The following is a 20044-nucleotide window of genomic DNA, read 5'->3' as shown; positions in this document are numbered from 1 at the left end:
CTCCTCGTTCAGGTGAAGCCCCACTCCCTTAGAGGGGTAGTTCATATTCCATGGAGGTGATGGGAAACCGTATGATCCTGATCTCCATTGGGGTTATAACAGATTTATACTGACTGAACTGGTTATATTGAAGGTTGATTCTTTGTTGGATATGGCAGTCCTGCGTAACACATTTATTGTGTTGAACTGATTCTTCAGGTTACTTAAAAGAGGAAAGAAATTCTGCAGCAGAGTACTTTTGAATGTGAAGTACTTGCGTTCATGCTTCTACTTGCTGACTTTTCAGTTACTTCTTATATATTTTAGAGCTCTTTTGTAGAATTACTTTGGATTGGGGTTTAGTTGAGCAGCTTTGTTGCCAGCTTGGGATCATGTGAGCACTGATGAATGTGGGGCATAACACATTAGCTCCAGTTCTTTGACCCGCACTTGACCGTAACAAGGCTTTGTGAGAGAAGACATTTGAAATACTACCTTCTGATATCTATTGCTTACAATAGTACAAGAGCAAAGAGGTTATGCTGACCTTGTATAAGACACTAGTTAGACCTCAGCTGGGGGATTGTGTACAGTTCTGGGTGCCACACGTCAGGAAGGATATGAATGTTTTGGAGAGAGTACAGGAGACGTTTACAAGAATGGGTCCAGAGATGAGAAACTTCAATTATGAGGATAGCTTAGAGAGGTTGGAACTGCCCACCTTGGAGGGAAGAAGAGATTTGATAGAGATGTTCAAAATCATGTTGGATGGTACAGATGGGGAGAAACCGTTCCCGCTCGTAAATGGGTCGAGAACGAGAGGGCACAGATTTAAAGTGACTTGCAAAAGAAGCAAAAGCGATTTGAGGGAAAAAACGTGTTCACCCAATGAATGTTTCGGGTCTGGAATGCACTGCCTGGAAGTGTGGTGGGGGCATGTTCAATCGAGGCATTCAAGAGGGCATTAGATGATTATTTGAATAGAAATAATGTGCAGGGATTACGGGGAAAAGCCAGGAGAATGGCACTAAGTCGTAATGCTCATTTGGAAAGTTGGCAGGATGGACTGAACGGCCTCCTTCTACACCATAGCAATTCAGTGATTCACCGGAACATCAAGGGAATGACTGTGACTCTACCAACCATGAAAATTGCCATTGAACAAATCATTTTGCCTTGATTTCAAAATAGTTTGTCTATTTGCAAATGGGAATGGGGAGCTCTAACAAAGAATTATTAGGTTAGAAACAAACAAGGTAGCTCCTGACTTGGGTAAGAACAGATAAAATAAACTGCGGTCCTTGCTTGACGATAACAGACATTCTGCGATCGTTGAGGTTGATGGGGTTGATTGTCTACTACAGAGCATCTCAAACTATCTGATGTGGCGGACCGGCAGTTTTTTTTTTTCAATGTGCCAGGGACCGGTGAGCGAAACAAGCCAATCCAGGATTACTGCCTCTTTCTTTTCTGGAAACACTCCACGTACCGGCAGACGATGGCTTGCGTACCGGCACCGGTACGCGTACCACACTTTGAGAAGCACTGGTCTACTACATACCTTTGCCAAGGAAACCTTCTAAGTATGATTTTCCGTGTACAGCAAGCAAATTGTTGTATTTATAAACCCACCTAGAGATGCTTTCACTTGAGTTAATTTTTGTTGTGTTGGGTAATTGACCTTTTCTCTGTTGAGAAACCTGTTTCTGTGCTATTTTTCAGATGGCGAACAAAACAGAATTTGGATTATTGCTTCCTTATGATGTATGCCCAAAAACGGGGCATTTATTATGTTCAGGTAATTATCTGACTGGTTAATGTTCTTTTCAGAGATTTCAAAAGTCGCTTTACACGTTTTCTTTGCATTTACCCGAAACCGTGCATCTTTCCTCCGTTGAGTGGATTGGTGGGAGATTTTCGTTGCTCCTTGCCCAACCAATCCCGGGTAGGCAGGCGTAAGCTGGATAGGTTTTGGGTCATGGCTGTTTGTGCTGTCTTGCTGGGGGTTAATGTTGGAGCATGGATTTCTGCTTTTGCACCACGCATTGATGCATGTGCTCACAGTGCCAGTTTCACAACTCTCACCCCCGCGGATGTTCTCTCCTTTGGCCCGTTGAACAGATATTTGGGTTACGCCCCACTGTCAGGGAGAGTACTCCTAAAAGGCTTACTGCTCATTGGCTTTGGCTTCACATCGATGGAAATCCGGGATTTCTTCACCAACCCTTGGGAATTGGTGCATGAAGCAGAATAGGAATTGGCCTTGGTGGTAGACGCCTCCTGAACAAAGCACAATGCTTCTATCGACAACCACTCGCTCTTATGTAGCCCACTTAATGGAATAAAATATCCCAAGATGCTTCAGAGGAGCTTAACAGATAAATTTGACACTGCACCTCATAAAGAGAGATTGCAACAGATGACCTAAAGCTTTAGTCAAAGGGATAGGTTTTAAGGAGGACCTTGTGGGGGAGAGAGAGAGGTGCACAGTTTTAGGGCCTTTCTTTTTTTTATGGTGTTTTTACTGTGGAAAAAATGTTGCAAGGCACTTTGTAGAAGTGCAATCAAAAATAGATGCTGACCCAGAGAGCCATCGGAGGGAATATTGATTTCATTTTATTGTCGCGTGTACAAGGTACAGTAAAAAGTATTGTTCTGTGTACAGTCTTGGCAGATCGTTCCATCCATGGGAAAAAAAACATGGGACATGCATAAATATACGAATGACCAACGGCTTGGTTTAAAGTCGTTGATTTTAAGGAGTCTTAAAGGAAAATGGGGTGTAGAGGGATTTAGGGATAGAATTGCAGAGTTTTCTAAGTAGCTAAAAGGACAGTCCCCAGCAGTGGCATGAAAAGATTTGATAATAGTGCTGAACTTGGGTGGGGGTGGAAGTGGGTTGTGGGGGTGGGGGTGGGGGGTGGGGGGGGGGGGGGGGGGGGGGGGAGTGCGCTGGAGGGAGAGGGAGGTGGTGAAGGGTTTTAAAAAATTAATTCATGGGATGTGGGCGTCGCTGGCTGGGCCGGCATTTATTGCCCATCCCTGAGGGCATTGAAGAGTCAACCACATTGCTGTGGGTCTAGAGTCACATGTAGGCCAGACCTGGTAAGGACGGCAGATTTATTTCCCTAAAGGGCATCTGTGAATCAGATGGAGTTTTTTTTTTACTTTTACGACAATCAACAATGGTATTGGGTCATCTTAATTCTAGATTTTTTTTTCTTGAATTCAAATTTCTCCATCTGCATTGGCGGGATTTGAACCTGGGTCCCCAGAGCATGACTCTGGGTCTCTGGATTAATAGTCCATCGACAATACCACTACACCACTGCCTCCCCTACTGTGGTTAAATTGCAGTAATGTTCACAGAGGATGAGCCTGAGAAAGGAATTAATTGTGAGGGAGAGGGTGACCTATTTGGTGCATTTGAGAATTAAGTTCATCCGTCGGAGGGATATTCCAGGTCCAGAGAAGTCAATGGAGAGTTGAACTGCTCCCTGCGTTATCTGGCCCCACGACTGCTGCGTCAAGGCCAGAAAGCTTCACCTCCAGGAATGTCGAGCTGCGAGAATAGGGCAGTTGGTGACCTGAAGTGAATATGCCTACCACAGGTTGGAAGCTGAAGTTTATGGAGGATGGGGCATGGATGATCTCTCAAGAGGTCATTGGATTAGTAGAGTAGTAGAGTCTGGAGCTTGTCATAGACCTGGTTGTGCGTTTCAGTCAGCTGGAGGTAAGGTAAGGATAGGATGCAAGGATGGGAAATGACAGCAATTGTGCAGGAGTGAATAGGGAGCTTTTATTTGTGGTAGTTTGGCAGTTTAATACGTTTCATTTCTGAGAATAATAGATATTTGTGAGCAATTGCGATGTAACAATGGAGGGTTTAAAATAGCCCAAACTCTTGAGCTCTTCCCACCAGTAATTTTAACACTGAAATTAGAAGGCATTCTTTGCATCACTCAAGGAATCCATTATCTTTACTGTAAACTGATTCAGCTTTCTGTAAGAAAGTTTTGGCAGCAGTAGTTATACAATCCTTGATTTGTGATGATATTTGCCTGAGCATTAATAATTGCCAGTCAATGAACATTCCAATGAAAATTGGCATCTACTGTTGGTCACCGATTAAATGTGAGCACAGACAATATATAACATAATATTGGTGCTCGTTTCTGCAAGATCGGGGAGGACAAAACACTTCAAATTGCAGTAATGTTCAATATGACTGTTAACATAATTGTCAATAAGGAACCGCTTACACAAAATGTCTCAACAGTAAGTATAGTTAATTGTCAGAAATACAATAATTGGTCAGGTCCCTAATTGCAGGGGGTGGGGGGGGTGTTTAATGGTCTGCTTCTCAAAGATCCTGTGATCAATAATCCAATATATAAACAACCATTATGAATACACTTGGTATAGGTGAATTTGGAATTTGTTGCAGTCTGGAAAATTCCCTTTTCCTTTCTCGCCTTTCCTTACTTTTTTTTTTCTTTTTGCCCCTCTGTCCCGTTAACGAGCCTAGCCTCAAACTGTGGAACGTGCCGAGCTGACTGGCGTTCTGCTTCCAGGCTCCATGTAGCAAACTGCTCTCCCAGGTTTGGGTGCTGCTTCTTAAAAGCGTGTTTTTTTAAAAAATCCTCTCCAGTCTGCCCTTTATAACAGTAAATCCTCCGCAGGAGCTGTTTACGTCCTTTAAAACTCTGTTTAATATGTGAGAAGGTATCCAGGTCTTTTCAGATGAGCGTTTATTACAAGCCAGTTTGGGTGGATGCTTCCTTAGGTCTCCCTAAAAAACCGTGACTGTTTTTTGAGTCCCGAACTCCAGCCGTTTGCTAGCGGTGGGATTCTCTGGTCCCACCAGCAGTGCACGCTCCCGCCCATGGGTTTCCCAGCTGCGTGGAGTGGCTTCAATGGGAAATCCCACTGACCAGTGGTGGGAGTACAGAAACCCACCGCCAGCGAAGGCCGTGCCAAAGCAGTAGTGGCGTGGACTCGCAACGGAAATTCCCGGCCTTTATGTCTCCCGCCTGCTGGAGAGAGAATGCAAGACACTGCTTTATCCCATTTTACTGGATGTGCTGATTGCATACATGTCTTCTCCAAGAGCTACATTTCTCTATACAGAGTTGAATCTGAAGATCAAATAATATCCAATTGTTGACTGTTTAGCTGTGTTCCCTCAATGAACAGAGATAGCGATGTGTACTACGAATGAAGTGTCGCTGAAATATAACCCGAGTCATCTTTAGACTTGAATAATGGTCTCACTCTTTGCGAGACCATTCTTCTCTAATGATCAATTTGGGCCAATATATCAAAGCAATTGAATGTGACTTGTATTGGCTTCCTGTCCAATATTTCCCTGATTTTTAACATTTTCATCCTTAAGTTGCCTAGGCTAAGCTATGAAATTCCCTCCCTGAACCTCTCTGTCTCATCCCTCTTCTTATTTTAAATGTTCCTTAAAATCTAGCTCTGGTAAAGATTTTGCCTGTGTGGCTGTACACGATGGCACAAGGATTAGCACTGCTGCCTCGCAGCTCCAGGGACCCGGTTTCAATTCTGGTCTCGGCTGACGGTTTACACTTTCCCCCCGTGTCTGCTCCTGTTTCTTCCCACAGTCCAAAGAGGTGCAGGTTAGGTTGATTGGCCGCGCTAAATTTCCCCTTATTGTCTCAAAGGTGTGCAGGTTAGGTGGGGTTTATGGGGTTACGGGGATAGGATGGAGAAGTGGCCCTAAGTAGGCTGCTCTTTCAGACGGTTGGTGCAGACCCGATGGGCTGAATGGCCTCCTGCCCTGTCAGAATGCTATGGTTCTATGTGGTTCAGTGTCAACTGGTACGTGATTTGGTTCCTGGGATGTTTTGCTTTGTCAAACCCGCTATATGAATGCAAGTTGTCATAGCTGTGTGAAATTCTATCAAAGCACACAGCAGATATTTTAACAGCATCAGTACCCAGAGAGCCCAGAGCAGCCATAACTATAATCTTTAAAACCATGTGGGCAAATGATAACTGTCAGCGGAGGAAGAGCAGTTAATAAATCCCACTTGTTAAATAATGTTAATATCCGTGGATAATCCTATCCTAAAATCCCATGGAGCTGTGCTACTTCTAGTGTGAAAGGACTGCTATGGTAGCTATCAGTCTCAAATTTGTACCACATCAATGTTACATATTTGTATGAAGCGGAAAGCGCTTTTACTGAATTGAAAAACATAACCAGCCCTTCCATTTTCATGTGACTTTGAATCTTTAGGATTTGTTAAACTTCCTGATGAAGCTTTGAGCTTTAAGCAAGTTGAGTAGACTTAACCAAGTGTTTTAATTACTTTTTTGTTCAAGATGGTGATAAGGGCAGCTGTTAGCGATTATAAATGCCCTCTGGCCTACATACACACAGCTGTTTAGTGTGTCGCACAGCTGGATATATTGAATCAGAGTCAGAGCTTTCTGGGCACCATTGATCAGGGCTCCCAGATGTACCAGTGAGCAGGCAAAAACCCCAGATGAATTCCACTTGTTTAATTTCGCAAAACCCTGCTTTACATCAGCGTGCAAAATTAAATGATTTAAGGTGAGGTGAAAATACAGTAGATGCTGCAAATCTGAAATAAACGGAGACCGTGCTTGAGCTATTCCGTAGGTGTGGAGAGAGCTTCTCATGAGAACGGGCAAAAGTGGCACCAGTTTTAATGAAGCAAGTACAGAGGCGGAGAGAGTGAGGGATGGGCAGGGTTATGGGGCGGGCAGGAAGATCAAACATGAAAGGAATAAGAATAGAAAAATGCTGAACATAGTCAGCCAGTCGGGCAGAATCTGTAGATAGAAACCAAGGTTAGTGATGACCCTTCAGAACTGAGGGCAGACAGAAATGTAATAGGTTTCGAGCAAGTGAAAAAAACAAAGAGGAGCGAGCGGGAGAGGCTATGAAGGGGTGGAGGGCAGGAAAGATGTAATGACAGGGTTTGTGGTAATGGACAAAGAGACAGAATATAGAACATAGACAATACAGCACAGTACAGGCCCTTCGGCCCACGATGTTGTGTCGACCACTTATACTAATCTAAGATCAACCTAACCCACATCCCTTCAATTTACTGCCGTCCATGTGCCTGTCCAAGAGTCGCTTAAATGTCCCTAATGACTCTGACTCCACCACCTCCGCTGGCAGTGCGTTCCACGCACCTACCACTCTCTCAGAACCAACCTCTGACATCTCCCCTATACCTTCCTCCAATCACCTTAAAACTATGTTCCCTCATGACAGCCTTTTCCACCTCTCATCACCTTGTACACCTCTATCAAGTCACCTCTCTTCCTGTATGTATGCGAATAAGGTGTGAATGGCTGGATAGCAGTCACCCGAATGCAAAGTGAATGAATAAAGGAATGAGAGATGCTGAAAATCAAAAATAAATCAATATTTTACTTGGAAGGAGTGTTTGGAATGCATGTTACTGATTTTGTGGCTCCTGGAAACTGCAGCATGGCAACTATTTAATAATCAGTGAGCCCGGCCCCTGTGGGCTGACCAGTTAACCATCTTCTATTTTGCAGTGAATTCCTACTCCAACTTTGAAATGGATTCTCTTAAAAGTACTCGCTGTGTGTATGTGTTTCTGTGCGTTTGCATATCTGTACATGAACAGGATAATATTAATTACCACCCTCACTGTTGCTCATAGTAAGGTGGATGATGTGCTGTTTTTGTAGGAACGATAGATTGGATGTCGTTTGCTCAATATTATTACGCTAAGGTCCCTTTTTAGCACAACAGATAAATATTCAGAATTAAAGGTGAGCTGAGGTTACTTGAGCTTTGTTCTTTGCTCAGAGAATGTTGTAAAGTACTTGTTAGTTTTCACTGAATGTATAAAAGTAATTGGCCCAATTACCCATCAGGTCACCTGTGTCACTGTTCATGTTGTATTAGAGGCTGTGCTCTTTTACACAAAAGCAGTGTAATACCACATATTAAAATACATTTTATCTGTCCTATCGATTTATGGGCACGATCTAGCGGTCAGGTTTCTGAGTGTCATTTGTGGCGGGTTTATCAGGGAGTTTCCAAGTGGCTCTGCTGGTGAGTTCCCCACCGCTTTTCAATGACACGGGCACTTTTATGAGCCTGGGGAGTTTCTCACTGGTTTAACCCACACTTGGAGCGGTATTCTCCACTCCCGATAAAAATCGGGATGGCCGTCATGAAATCGGCCGAGGTTCACGACAGCCTCGGGGCCCGCTCCTAATTCACCCCCACCCGGGGGGCTAGGAGCGGGCCTCCGTCGTTCCCGGCCACGGAAACGGCGCTTTCTGATGTCATCCGCGCATGTGCGGGTTGCCGGTTCCAACCCGCGCATGCGCGGATGACATCAGCAGGCAGACGGCACAAACCCGCGCATGCGGGGTGCCGTCTGTCTCCTCTGCCGCCCGGCAAGACGTGGCGGCTTGATCTTGCCAGGCGGCGGAGGGGAAAGAGTGCGTCCGTTTTGGACGCTGGCCTGACGATCGTGCGGCACCGATCGCGGGCCTGTCCCCTCCCGAGCACAGGCGTGGTGCTCCCATGCCAATCGGGCCCCTAGCTGCCCCAACCGGGCATCTGGCACCCGTTTCACGAATGCAACGACCAGGTGTGGTTGCTGCCGTGGTGAAATGGGCATGAAGGGCCGGCCGCTCGGCCCATCGGGCTCGGAGAATCGCCGTTCCTTGTGAAAAATGGCGAGCGCCGATTTTTCCGAGCCGGGGGAGAGAATCGCTGGGGCCGCCAGGGGGGTGTAAAAAAATGTCGGGAGGCCCTCCCACGATTCTCCCACGCCACGTGGGGAGCGGAGAATTCCACCCTTAGAATTTTCTTATCACTGGGGAGCTGAACTCACTGGCCAGACGTCTCATCCGAGATCTGGCCGCCATTTTGAAAGAGTGCCACGATCTCTAAGTGAGCTTGTGGGGACCCCCCCCCCCCAACCCATTCTTACTCCTTCCAAGTAAGATATTGATTTATTTTTGATCAGCTTCACCCCCACCCCCACACACATGGACATTACCCCACACACCCCAGGTGAGTACACCCTGCTATGAGGCTCCTGGCACTCTCCCCTCTTCAGAATCCCCCACCCTCCCTTCCAGGGCCCCCACCTGTCACTTCCCCCCCCCCCCCAAACTCCCAGAGGACCCCACTTGCCTGCCGTGCACCCCCCACCCTTCACCCCTCAGGAACTCCACTCGGCAGGCTTTGGTACAAGTATTGGCAAATGCAGTCCTGGTGTGATGGACCCCAAGGGGGTATCAAGGAGGCAAGCCCAGTCCCCCTATGCCATTGCCGTACTGAAGAAGAAGGGTTCACCAAGGGCCCTATAGGTTGCGTGGGCTCAGGCTGGGGTTTAGAGCTTGACCCTGGGCACTGCCCCTGGGATGGGGGTCCTGGATCTGGGATGCTATGATTATCTCAGAGCTTGATCCTGGCCACATCAAAAGCAGCAGAGTGCTTTCTGCTAAGAAAAAGAAAGTGAAAGCACTTAACTCCTAGATGTTTATAAACATCGTGGCTAGGTTCACAGCAGGGTACTTGAGACGCATTCAAGCATGAAGGGAATTGAAAATAAACAATCTAAACATTCTGGCTGCCTGGAAGCGAATACCTTGTCAATTACAGCCTGCTGTAAGATATTTTTCTATGAAAGTGAAAAGAAGCCTTGCAGATCAAAAGGGGGTTCAAAAAGCCTTGTGATGTGTTTTGTCTTTCTAATAGCTGCTGCTTCTACATTTTATCTGAGGCAGCAGGTATAAGGGATAGGTGAGTGGAAAAAACAGTGATTCTTTTCACAGTTTCAGCCATGACCGCTCTTTTTCCAGGCAAGGTGACTGACCGGGGGGGGGGGGGGGGGGTCTCTGATATAAGAGGTTCTCTAATATGGGGTGGTCCCTGATATGGGGGGGGTTTGATGGGGGGCAAATGAACAAAATGAGGGGAGACCCGCCACGACTGACTACACAGTGTCGTCATTTTGTTAATACAGCAGAGTACATGTACACAGGAATGCAACTGCCCTTCGTGATCACAACCTAATGGTTGAAAATCCATTGATTCGGAGCTTTATTAAAAACATTTGCAGAAAATGTTAAGTATGTGGCGTCAGGATTGTAATTTATTCAATGAATTTCCCAGCCATAGCCTCATCCATTAATCGAATTACAGTGTACTGCTGGCATTTTCTGCAGGTAAACAATTCCAGAGCGCTCTCTCTCTCTCTCTTTCTCAAAGGTAATTTTTTTTCTCTGATTTTATTTTTTTTTCTCTGATTTTTTTTCTGAAGGCTTAGACCACACTGGGAGTGCTGTGTATTTTCCTGGTTGCTGGAGTATAGAAAAGAGAGAGGGACACTGGGGAGAGGGCAAAAAAAAAAGATTTAGAAGGATGATTCTGGAACCGCACGTTTATGCTTTGAAAAGAGAAGGCTGATGGACTACGTAATCAAAGCCTTTGAAATCGAGCAAGGTTTTGATAGAGTAGACATCGCCTGTCTCCACTGGTGGGGGGAGGGAAGCAAAACTAAAGGCCTTTAAATAAGATAGCCATAAAAGAAATCAAATAGGCAATTCAGAAGGAACTTCCTGCTAAGAGTGATAAGGATACAGAACTCGGTGCCACAGGCAGTGGCTGAGGTGAGTGGTGTAGATGTATTTAAGGGGAGGATGAGGAAAGATGGGGTGGGGGGGGGGGGGGGGGGGGGGGCTCACACCAGCGGAACATAAATGACACTAAGGGCTGGTTATATCCAATGTAAGCCGCTCCGCAACCTTCTCAATAAGGGCAGACCAGTTAAAGTACTGGCTGAGCCATTATCTATTGTTAATTTGTGGATCTGTTCATGGATTAATTTGATGCGGCAAAGTTGATCATCTTGAAAGCCCTGGAAGGGAACTCCGCCACTGCCCAACCTGTCACGCTCACTTTACTCGCCTTGTCACTTCCCCAGAGGCGAGGTTTGCCTCCTCCGAGCTGCTCACGTATATCTTCGTCTCTATCATTTCTGCCTTCTGGCCGTATTAAAATATAAATTTAGATAGTTGAACTTGAGCTGATTCATAATGTATGAATAAACCATCAGAGGTTTATTTACTGCCTGGCTTATGAATGCATTATTGTCAAACTCACAACTCTGCCAGACTCTCTCCCCGTTTCACCCGTGTCCTCTGGGTCTTTTAAGCCATGATGTGTTTTCAGCTTTGGGCCGGGGAAAAAAAAAACACTTTGTGCTTCCCCACAGCTTGAAGACGACATAGTTGCCAAAGACCATTACTTCAGCACCATGAAAAATTTTGCACTTCAGCTTTCTTCTGAAGACTGGATGGTTCTAGAATTCTCCCAGTTGGGATTCATAGGTAAGTAAAAAATGTTGATGCAGAAAATGTGTGAAAAAATACAACTGGTAATGCATTTTAAGTCTGACAGCAATACGATGGTGGAAAATGTTGGTTTAGTAGTTATCAATAATAAAACCACTATAAGTAAGTTTTTTTTCATAATGATTATTAGCGTTGATAATGACTTTAATTGAAACAAAGTATCATTTTGCAACACACAGTTTCAAACTGCACATTTTTCCAACTCCGTACAAATGCCTGCCTGTGCTTCCACCACCTTTCACTGAACACTATCATTTATCTAGAATCAAATTCTCTCCTTGCAATCTTTTTTTTTTCTTCTGTATCCTTCTCAAACTGCAGTAAATTCACAACGTTCACATGTTTTCAGCAGGCGTCCGGACAAAAACGAGCATAGAAATAATAATTGTCTGACCCACATTTTGCTTTCCCTCTGAATCCCGTACACTCCCCTGCTCTTCTTTACAAGCTCCACTAACTCCCTGTCCTTCAGTGCTTTGACTTTAGAGTCCTTGACCGTGCCCTTGTTTTAAATCCTTTTGGGACTTGCCCCTTTTTATTTCAGCAGCCTTTCGTCCGTATGTCCCCAGTCCTCACCCGCAACTCCTGTCGCTCCAGATTATCCTTTGTGCCCCACACTCTCCGCTGCTTCAGCCATTAGACCCACAGCTCTTTGGATTCTCTTTCTCATTGCCACTTGGCCCTGTTCGGTTAGGGGGAGATAGTGGTATTAGCCACTGGGCTAATAATGCAGAGGGCCAGGCTTTATGCTCCAGGGACATGGGTTCAAGTGGCACTGGTGGGATTTAAATTAAATCAATCTGGGAGATATAAAGCTAGTCCCAGTAACGATGACCACAAAACTTATCATCGATTGTCGTAAAAATCCATCTGGTTCACTCCTGCCCTTCAGCGAAGGAAATCTACTGCCCTCTCGTGGTCTGGCTTACATGTGACTCTGGATCCACAGCAATGTCGTTGACTCTTAAAGCCCTCTGAAATGGCCTCGCAAGCCACTCCATTTAAGACAATTGCCAATTGCAATAAATAGTGGCCTAGCCAGCGACGTTCACATCCCATGAATCAATTAAAAGTGAACATATTCTTCTTTCTGTTTCCTTCATGGTTTTCCTTTAAATAGTTTGCAGGACTGCCGACAAGGTAACCTGGTAAACCCATTGACTCATCCGACCCACTGACCGTTTTCCTCCCATGTTCCTAGAACAAATAGCCCTGTACTCTCTGTCCTAATGGGAATTTGTCTTTAAAACAGGCTTAGATTTCAAATTCCATCATGTAGGGAAACTGAGAATTTAAAAATAAATAAACTAGTTACATCTGGTTGAGATAGCAGAACATTGATAACCTCCTCATGGCTGCCATCCTTTTGAAATTCAGTTTATTGTTACATAGGACAGAGTTTTACTGTCTCCTGCTGGGAGGGGTTTGCAGGCAGCTGAGGGTGGGGGGGCTCCTTCCAGTCTTGACTTGTCTGCTATTTTATTATTTTATGGTGGAATAGTGTGGCCTGGGCCGCCCTGCGTGAGGAGATACTTACTTGGCAAGGGCCATTTCATTTCCCACCGGGCCTCCAGTTTGAGGAGTTCATGGGTGAGGGTGGAAGAGGGGGGAGGGGGGTTGTAGGCCCAGAAAGTCGCACTGCTCAGACTTCAGGAGAAGGTGAGGGGGAGAGGGATGTCTCAGTCAACAGCCTCCTTTCAACGTCATGCAAAACCCCTCCTCCCCCACGTTGCAGTCCCCACTTGGGGCTATCCCCCCAACCCTGGTACTGCCCCGCAGCTTCTCCATCAACACCCTCCACCACTCCCTTCGGGCCTCCGTGCCCCTCACAGTCCTGAGATGTCCTGTACTTAGGGTACCTGTCTTAGACTCTGGGGACTGTTTGTAGTCCCAATACTGGCCATGACTGCTCCCAGCACTGCTGGGACTACAGAAAAGGCAGCTAATCAAGAGTGGCCAGCAGCTTTCTGAGGAGGGAGCGTGGGATAGAAGTCCCATCTCCAGTCAGCATTAAATGACTGTGGGGCAGCCAGGGGATGCATTCCCCACCGACTCTGAGTGGCAGGCCAGAGAATACCACTGCTCAAAGAATCCTGGCCGTATTCGCCGACATACAAATGAGGTGAGTGATATTCTATTAAACGCATCCTGAGCTGCAACATAGAAATAATCCCGATCCTTCTCATGTCCTATAAATTATACACAGAAACCTCAGTTTAATTGAAGAAACAATGAAATTGGGTGGACGTGATGGCGGTGTATTTATGCCTGTCAAGTAATTTTGCTGCCGCAAAGAAAATCCAAATGGATAGAATAAATTTTAATCTTCTGACTTCCAGCAACCCATGGGGATTCTTTGCTCTCGTGGCCACTCATTTTAAAACATTCAGAAACCCACGCAGAGAATTACTGATCTCAGCCAAGCTTAACCCACAGCCCCCAGTGGAATCAAATAACTGGAGCAATGACACAAAGCAGTGAAACCAGGAGAGACGTTGATCTTAAACTAAGAGCAGTAGAACTTTGCTACAAAAGAGAAATCTACCTTGTAAGTTCCAGCACAACTTGGAGTTGGGCCTTACTGTTTAGGAATTTTCTTTGCCATGTGGATGTCCTCCTGAACTGTGCGTCCTTTCTTGAACTTTTGTAATATCTCCCTGATAAGTATCTCCCTGTCAGAAGTGTCTGTCGGTATGATCCATCTTTGCTTAATCTTATTTTATCTCTTTGCAATCTCATTTTATCTTTATCCTTGAGGCTTGTTTCCCTCGCTGTGTTTATCCATAATCCTGTCAACCCTTAAAGTCGCCTTTTGCGTTCTATTTATCGTTCAATGAAGCATCTTGCTCCAAATGTAGCACACTCTCACCCAAATAATTCCAAATCTGACAATGCTAAATGTCTTTATTTGCCAGCCAGGGGTAGTGAGGGATACGCGGCAAAGGCAGATAATTAGTTGAGATGCAGATGAGTGATAATTTTGGTGCACAGTGAAACGTGCTCACGCGCCTGGAAGGCCAATCTCATTTCTTGGGTTCAGCCCCAGTTTTGAAAGCATTGCATTTTCCAGAATTACTGGCATCCTTCATAGAGTGAGTTATGCTACTTCGCTTGTCTTGTCACCGCACAGCAGATTAAGTGCCCACTCTGCTAATGTGAGATTATTTTTAGACAGCTCTTGGGTTTGACTGTCATTGACAGAGCAATGGGGACAGGCCATGTCACCTGTTGATTAAAACAATTTTTTTTTTTAAATGATGAGGAGGCCAGCAATTTATTACTTGAGCTATTAATGCTAACTACTGCAATTAGGAAATAAGAGATTTTTAAAAATTAATTAAGCATTCAAGTGTTTGCATATTAAGAGCCCTTTTATAGGCTTTTATGCCGAGACAGACATGCATCCATTTTGATTTGCATCAGAATAAATGGGCATCTGTACGAATAGTTCTTTACGCCTCTGGTTCATTGCATTTATTTATATAGACAAGTAGATGATGATTGAGCTTTTGGGCATTAACAAAACTTTGTTCTCTGGTTGTCATTTAAAAACTTTAAGTTATCTTAAAAGGGGGATGGGAAATAGCAAGATATGAATGGAAATGATGAGGGCGGGGCCGGGGAGGGGGGGTGCAGGGAGGCAGGAAAATAATTTTGCAGTTCATACATGGCAGTGGTGAAAGCAGTCCCAATGATTGTTTTGAGACAATTGAGATCTGGAGACCTGGGAAAATTGTGAGACAGGTAACATAAAACTAAGAAACAGGCACAAGACCTACAGCATTGCTCTGTGATCTTATAGAATTGTGGCGGACATTCATATACAAAAAGGGGGAGGCTGTGGCATAGTGGTAAACCAGAAACCCAGAGTAATGAAACCCGCCACTGCAGGTGGTGAAATTTGAATTCAATAAAAATCTGAAATTAAAAATCTAATGAAGCCATTGTCATAAAAACCCGTCTGGTTCGTGAATGTGGGCGGCACGGTAGCATAGTGGGTAGCACTGTCGCTTCACAGCGCCGGGGTCCCAAGTTCGATTCCCAGCTTGGGTCACTGTCTGTGCAGAGTCTGCACGCTCTCCCTGTGTCTGCGTGGGATTCCTCCGGGCGCTCCGGTTTCCTCCCACAAGTCCCGAAAGACGTGCTGTTAGGTGAATTGGACATTCTGAATTCTCCCTCTGTGTACCTGAACAGGCGCCGGAGTGTGGTGACGATGGGCTTTTCACAGTAACTTCATCGCAGTGTTAAAGTAAGCCCAACTGTGACAATAAAGATTATTATTATTATGTCCTTTAGGGAAGGAAATCTGCCATCTGTACCTGGCCTGGCCTAGATGTGACTCCAGACCCACAGCAATGTGGTTGACGCTTAACTGCCCCTCGAGCAATTGGGGAAGGGCAGTAAATGGTGCACAGCCTGCGACACCCACATCTCATGAACAAATCTTAAAAAACAGATGTAGAAAATAGAAGCAGGTGGAGGCCATTCAGCCCTTCAAACCTGCTCTGCCATTCATTATTCATATTCATACCTGCGGATCATATTCATACCCGCCTTTCCACCTCAAATCCCTTGACTTCTTTAGCCCCAAGAGCTACATCTAATTTCTTCTTGAAATCAAACAACATTTTGGCCTTAACCACTTTCTTGGTTGTAAATTCCACAGATTCTCCACTCTCTGGGTGAGGAAATTTCTCCTTACCTCGGTCCTAAAGGTTTACCCCTTATCCTCAAACTATGACCCCTAGTTCTCGACTCTCCCACATCGGCAACATTCTTTCTGAATCTACCCTGTCTAATCCTGTTAGAATTTTATAAGTTTCTATGAGATCTCTTCTCACTCTTCCAAACTCCAATGAATGTGCTACCGGGCAGCATGCTAGCATAGTGGCTAGCATAGTTGCTTCATAGCTCCAGGGTCCCAGGTTCGATTCTTGGCTGGGTCACTGTTTGTGCGGAGTCTGCACGTTGTCCCTGTGTCTGCGTGGGTTTCCTCCGGGTGTTCCGGTTTCCTCCCACAGTCCAAAGATGTGCGGGTTAGGTGGATTGGCCATGCTAAATTGCCCTTCGTGTCCAAAAAATGTGAAGGGGGGGTTACTGGGTTATGGGGATAGGGTAGATACGTAGGCTTCAGTAGGGTGCTCTTTGTAAGGGCCATGTACAGACTCGATGGGCCGAATGGCTTCCTTCTGCACTGTAAATTCTATGATTCTAAGATTCTAGTCCTATCAACTTAGTCTCTCCTCAAATGACTCCCGCCATCCCACCAGTCAGCCTGCTGAACCTTTGCTGCACTCCCTTCCTATCAAGAATATCCTTTCTCAGATAAGAACAGCAAACTGCACAACAAATTGCACACAATACTCACTAATGCCCTGAAAAATTGCAGTAAAACATCCCTATTCCTACACTCACATCCTCTTGCTATGACAGCTCGCATATCAGTTGTCTTCTTTACTGCCTGCTGTACCTGCACGTTTACTTTCTGCAACTGATACACGGGGACAACAAGGTTTTGTTGAGTCAAATAATAATCTGCTTCCTATTTTTGCTACAGAAGTGGATAACCTCACATTTATCCACATTATACTGCACCTGCCATACCTATGCCTTCTTGGTCTGTCCAAATCCCGCTGAAGCATCTCTGCATCCTCCTCACAGCTCACCCCCCCCCCCCCCCCCCTGCAAATTTGGAGATGATACATTTAGTTCCTCATCCAAATCATTAATATATAATTTGAAAATTTGGTGTCCTATCAAAGCAGTACCCCACTTTTCACTGCCTGCCAAATCAGAAAAAAAAACATTTGTTCCAGTTCTTTGTTTCCTGTCTGCTAACCAGCTTCCTATCCATTTCAAGGCACTACCTGCAATCCTATGCATTATAACTTTACATAGTAATCTGCTGTGTGAGACCTAGTCAAAAGCCTATTGAAAGTCTAAATAAACTACATCCCGGGGTTCTCCCTGGTCAATTCTACTAGTTACATCTTCTAAGAATTCCAGTTGATTGGGATAACATGATTTCCCTTTTGTAAATCCATGCTGACTTTGTCTGATTACACCACTGCTTTCCAAATACTGTGCTGTGAAATCCTTGATAATGGACTCCAGCAACTTCTCTTCTACTGACGTTAGGCTCACTGGTCTATAGTTCCCTGTTTCTATCTACCTCCCTTTTTGAATAACGGGGTTATATAAGCTACCCTCCAATATGTAGGAACCATTCCAGATTCCAAACAATCCACCAATGGATCTACTATTTCTAGACCACTTCCTTAAATACTCTGGGATGAAGATTATCAGGCCCTGGAGATTTATCTGCCTTCAATCCCATTTATTTCACCAAAACAATTTCTCTACTAATACTGATTTCCTTCAGCTCATCACTAAAACTCCAGAACTTCCGGTACATTATTCATGTCTTCCTTCATGAAGACAAAAGCAAAGCACGAATTTAGTTCCTCAGCCATTTCTTGGTTCCTGTTATGAATTCCCCAGTTTCTGAATGTAAGGGGCCTACATTAGATTTTATTAATCTTTTTCTCTTGACATATCTATCCCGCTAGCTTACTTTCATATTGTATTTTCCCCTTCTTGATCAATCCCTTGGTCCGTCTTTGCTGAATTTTAAACTGTTCCCAATCCTCAGCTCTATTGCTTTTTCTTGATAATTTGTATACCTCTTCTTTGAATCTAATACTATCTCTAATTTCCCTTGTAAGCCATGGTTTGGCCCCAGTTCCTTTCCTACCCTTGCGCCAAATAGGAATAAACAACTTTTGGAGTTCACCTATTCATTCCTGAATGCCTGTCGTTGGGTAGAATTATGATTGATATTCCACCGCAACACCGCTTTCCCGCCTGATCCCCGCATCCCATGATTCCCTTTAGAGTCCAAAAACCCATCGATTTCAACCTTGAATGTACTCAACAACTGAGCATCCCCTCCCCTCTGGGGTTAAGAATTCCATAAGGGCAATACGGAACAGTGGTTAGCACTGCTACCTCACGGCGTCGTGGTCCCAGGTTCGATCCCGGCCCTGGGTCACTGTCCGTGTGGAGTTCGCACATTCTCCCTGTGTTTACGTGGGTTTCCCCCCACAACCCAAAGATATGCAAGGTAGGTGAATTGAACACACTAAATTGCCCCTTAATTGGAAAAAGTAAATTGGGTACTCTAAATTTTTTTTTTAATAATTCAATTGATTCACAATCCTTTGAGGAGTTTAAAATATGAATTTGGCATACCATCTTGATGATACCTTATGAATGTCTAGCTCGATTCTTGCAGAGACTCCAGGAACAAATTCACATGATTTAGATTGTAGATTTTCACTGTTTTTTAAAAAAACAGAATCTCCGCTGTCTAGCCAGAAGAATGCAATTTGATATTGTGTTGTGGAGACAGCATTATTCTTTCCTCGCTTTTTTTTTGTATCTCTTGAATCTAATGAGAGGAGACGGATCACTAATGTCCCAGAGGGTAAATGATTGTCTGGCACAGTGCCATTCACGACACTGCTTTCAGCTGTCTGGGCTGTTGATTTAATTAACTGGATTTTGTATTGAGTAGCATTGAGGCCAATATCGTTCACCATTACCATCGAGTAATCTGGACAGCAACATGTGCAGTTGAACACAAAAATCCCAAAGTTGCAGTGTGAGTCCCCCACAGTGCTATAATACAATTGACATAAAATTGTGATACTTGCCCATTAGTTACCCACTAAACATGGGAGAAAAGGTTAGAGGTGGTACCATCACGGGCAGCACGGTAGCATAGTGGTTAGCATCAATGCTTCACAGCTCCAGGGTTCCAGGTTCGGTTCCCGGCTGGTTCACTGTCTGTGCGGAGTCTGCACGTCCTTCCCGTGTGTACGTGGGTTTCCTCCGGGTGCTCCGGTTTCCTCCCACAGTCCAAAGATGTGCGGGTTAGGTGGATTGGCCATGCTAAATTGCCCGTAGTGTTCTAAAAAGTGAGGTTAAGGGGGAGTTGTTGGGTTACGGGTATAGGGTGGATACGTGAGTTTGAGTAGGGTGATCATTGCTCGGCACAACATCGAGGGCCGAAGGGCCTGTTCTGTGCTGTACTGTTCTAAATCAGGTGTTCGAGGATCTAGTGTCATCGGTCTAAATTACGATTTTTAAAAATCTGGAATGCAATTTTACACGTGTAGGGTTCCTTTCCTCAGAATTTATTTAGTGGGGGGGTGGGGGTGGGGGGGGGGGGGCATTTTATTTGGTGCCTCTGGAGGTACTTAATGTGCCCTGTTTGAACCTGGCTCTTATGTCCACTCTCACTTCCCCCCCCCCCCCCCAATTGATTGGAACTACAATCCAACCTGCCAAAGGGGTGGCTGCCTCCATGATGCTGGAGGCTTCCGAAGCAGTGGGAATACCACTCCCACCACCAGCAAAATGCCTGTGGCCTGGCACAATGGTCCTTAATAGGTCCTTCAGTTATGGAAATTGACTGGCTGCCTCCCTGCAGAGGGCTGCTGATTTAACTTGCAGCCCACTGCTGGGAAACCTCCCCGATGTGGTGATACGGTGATGGAGAGCCATCCAATGTGTTCCTCTGTTAGTTTAGCCCCTCCCCCCCTTCCCCCTCACAGTGCCCACCAACCCCACCATGCCCACCTCTGTT

The 20044-nt window shown here is 45.2% G+C and overlaps 1 protein-coding gene across 1 annotated transcript in view; it reads left to right on the top strand.

Annotated features, from left to right (window-relative positions):
• The window catches only part of mgat4a (alpha-1,3-mannosyl-glycoprotein 4-beta-N-acetylglucosaminyltransferase A), a 273041-nt gene that overhangs the window by 200316 nt on the left and 52681 nt on the right, over positions 1 to 20044 (top strand). The window contains exons 7-8 of the mRNA XM_038817905.1: positions 1702 to 1777; positions 11256 to 11370. Coding sequence (XP_038673833.1) covers positions 1702 to 1777; positions 11256 to 11370 — 191 coding nt within the window. The remainder of the gene's footprint in view (positions 1 to 1701; positions 1778 to 11255; positions 11371 to 20044) is intronic.

This window comes from Scyliorhinus canicula, chromosome 14, assembly GCF_902713615.1.
Source record: "Scyliorhinus canicula chromosome 14, sScyCan1.1, whole genome shotgun sequence".
NCBI lineage: Eukaryota > Metazoa > Chordata > Chondrichthyes > Carcharhiniformes > Scyliorhinidae > Scyliorhinus > Scyliorhinus canicula.
The sequence above is the reverse complement of the archived record's forward strand: the minus strand, read 5'-3'. Positions and strand labels throughout refer to the sequence as shown.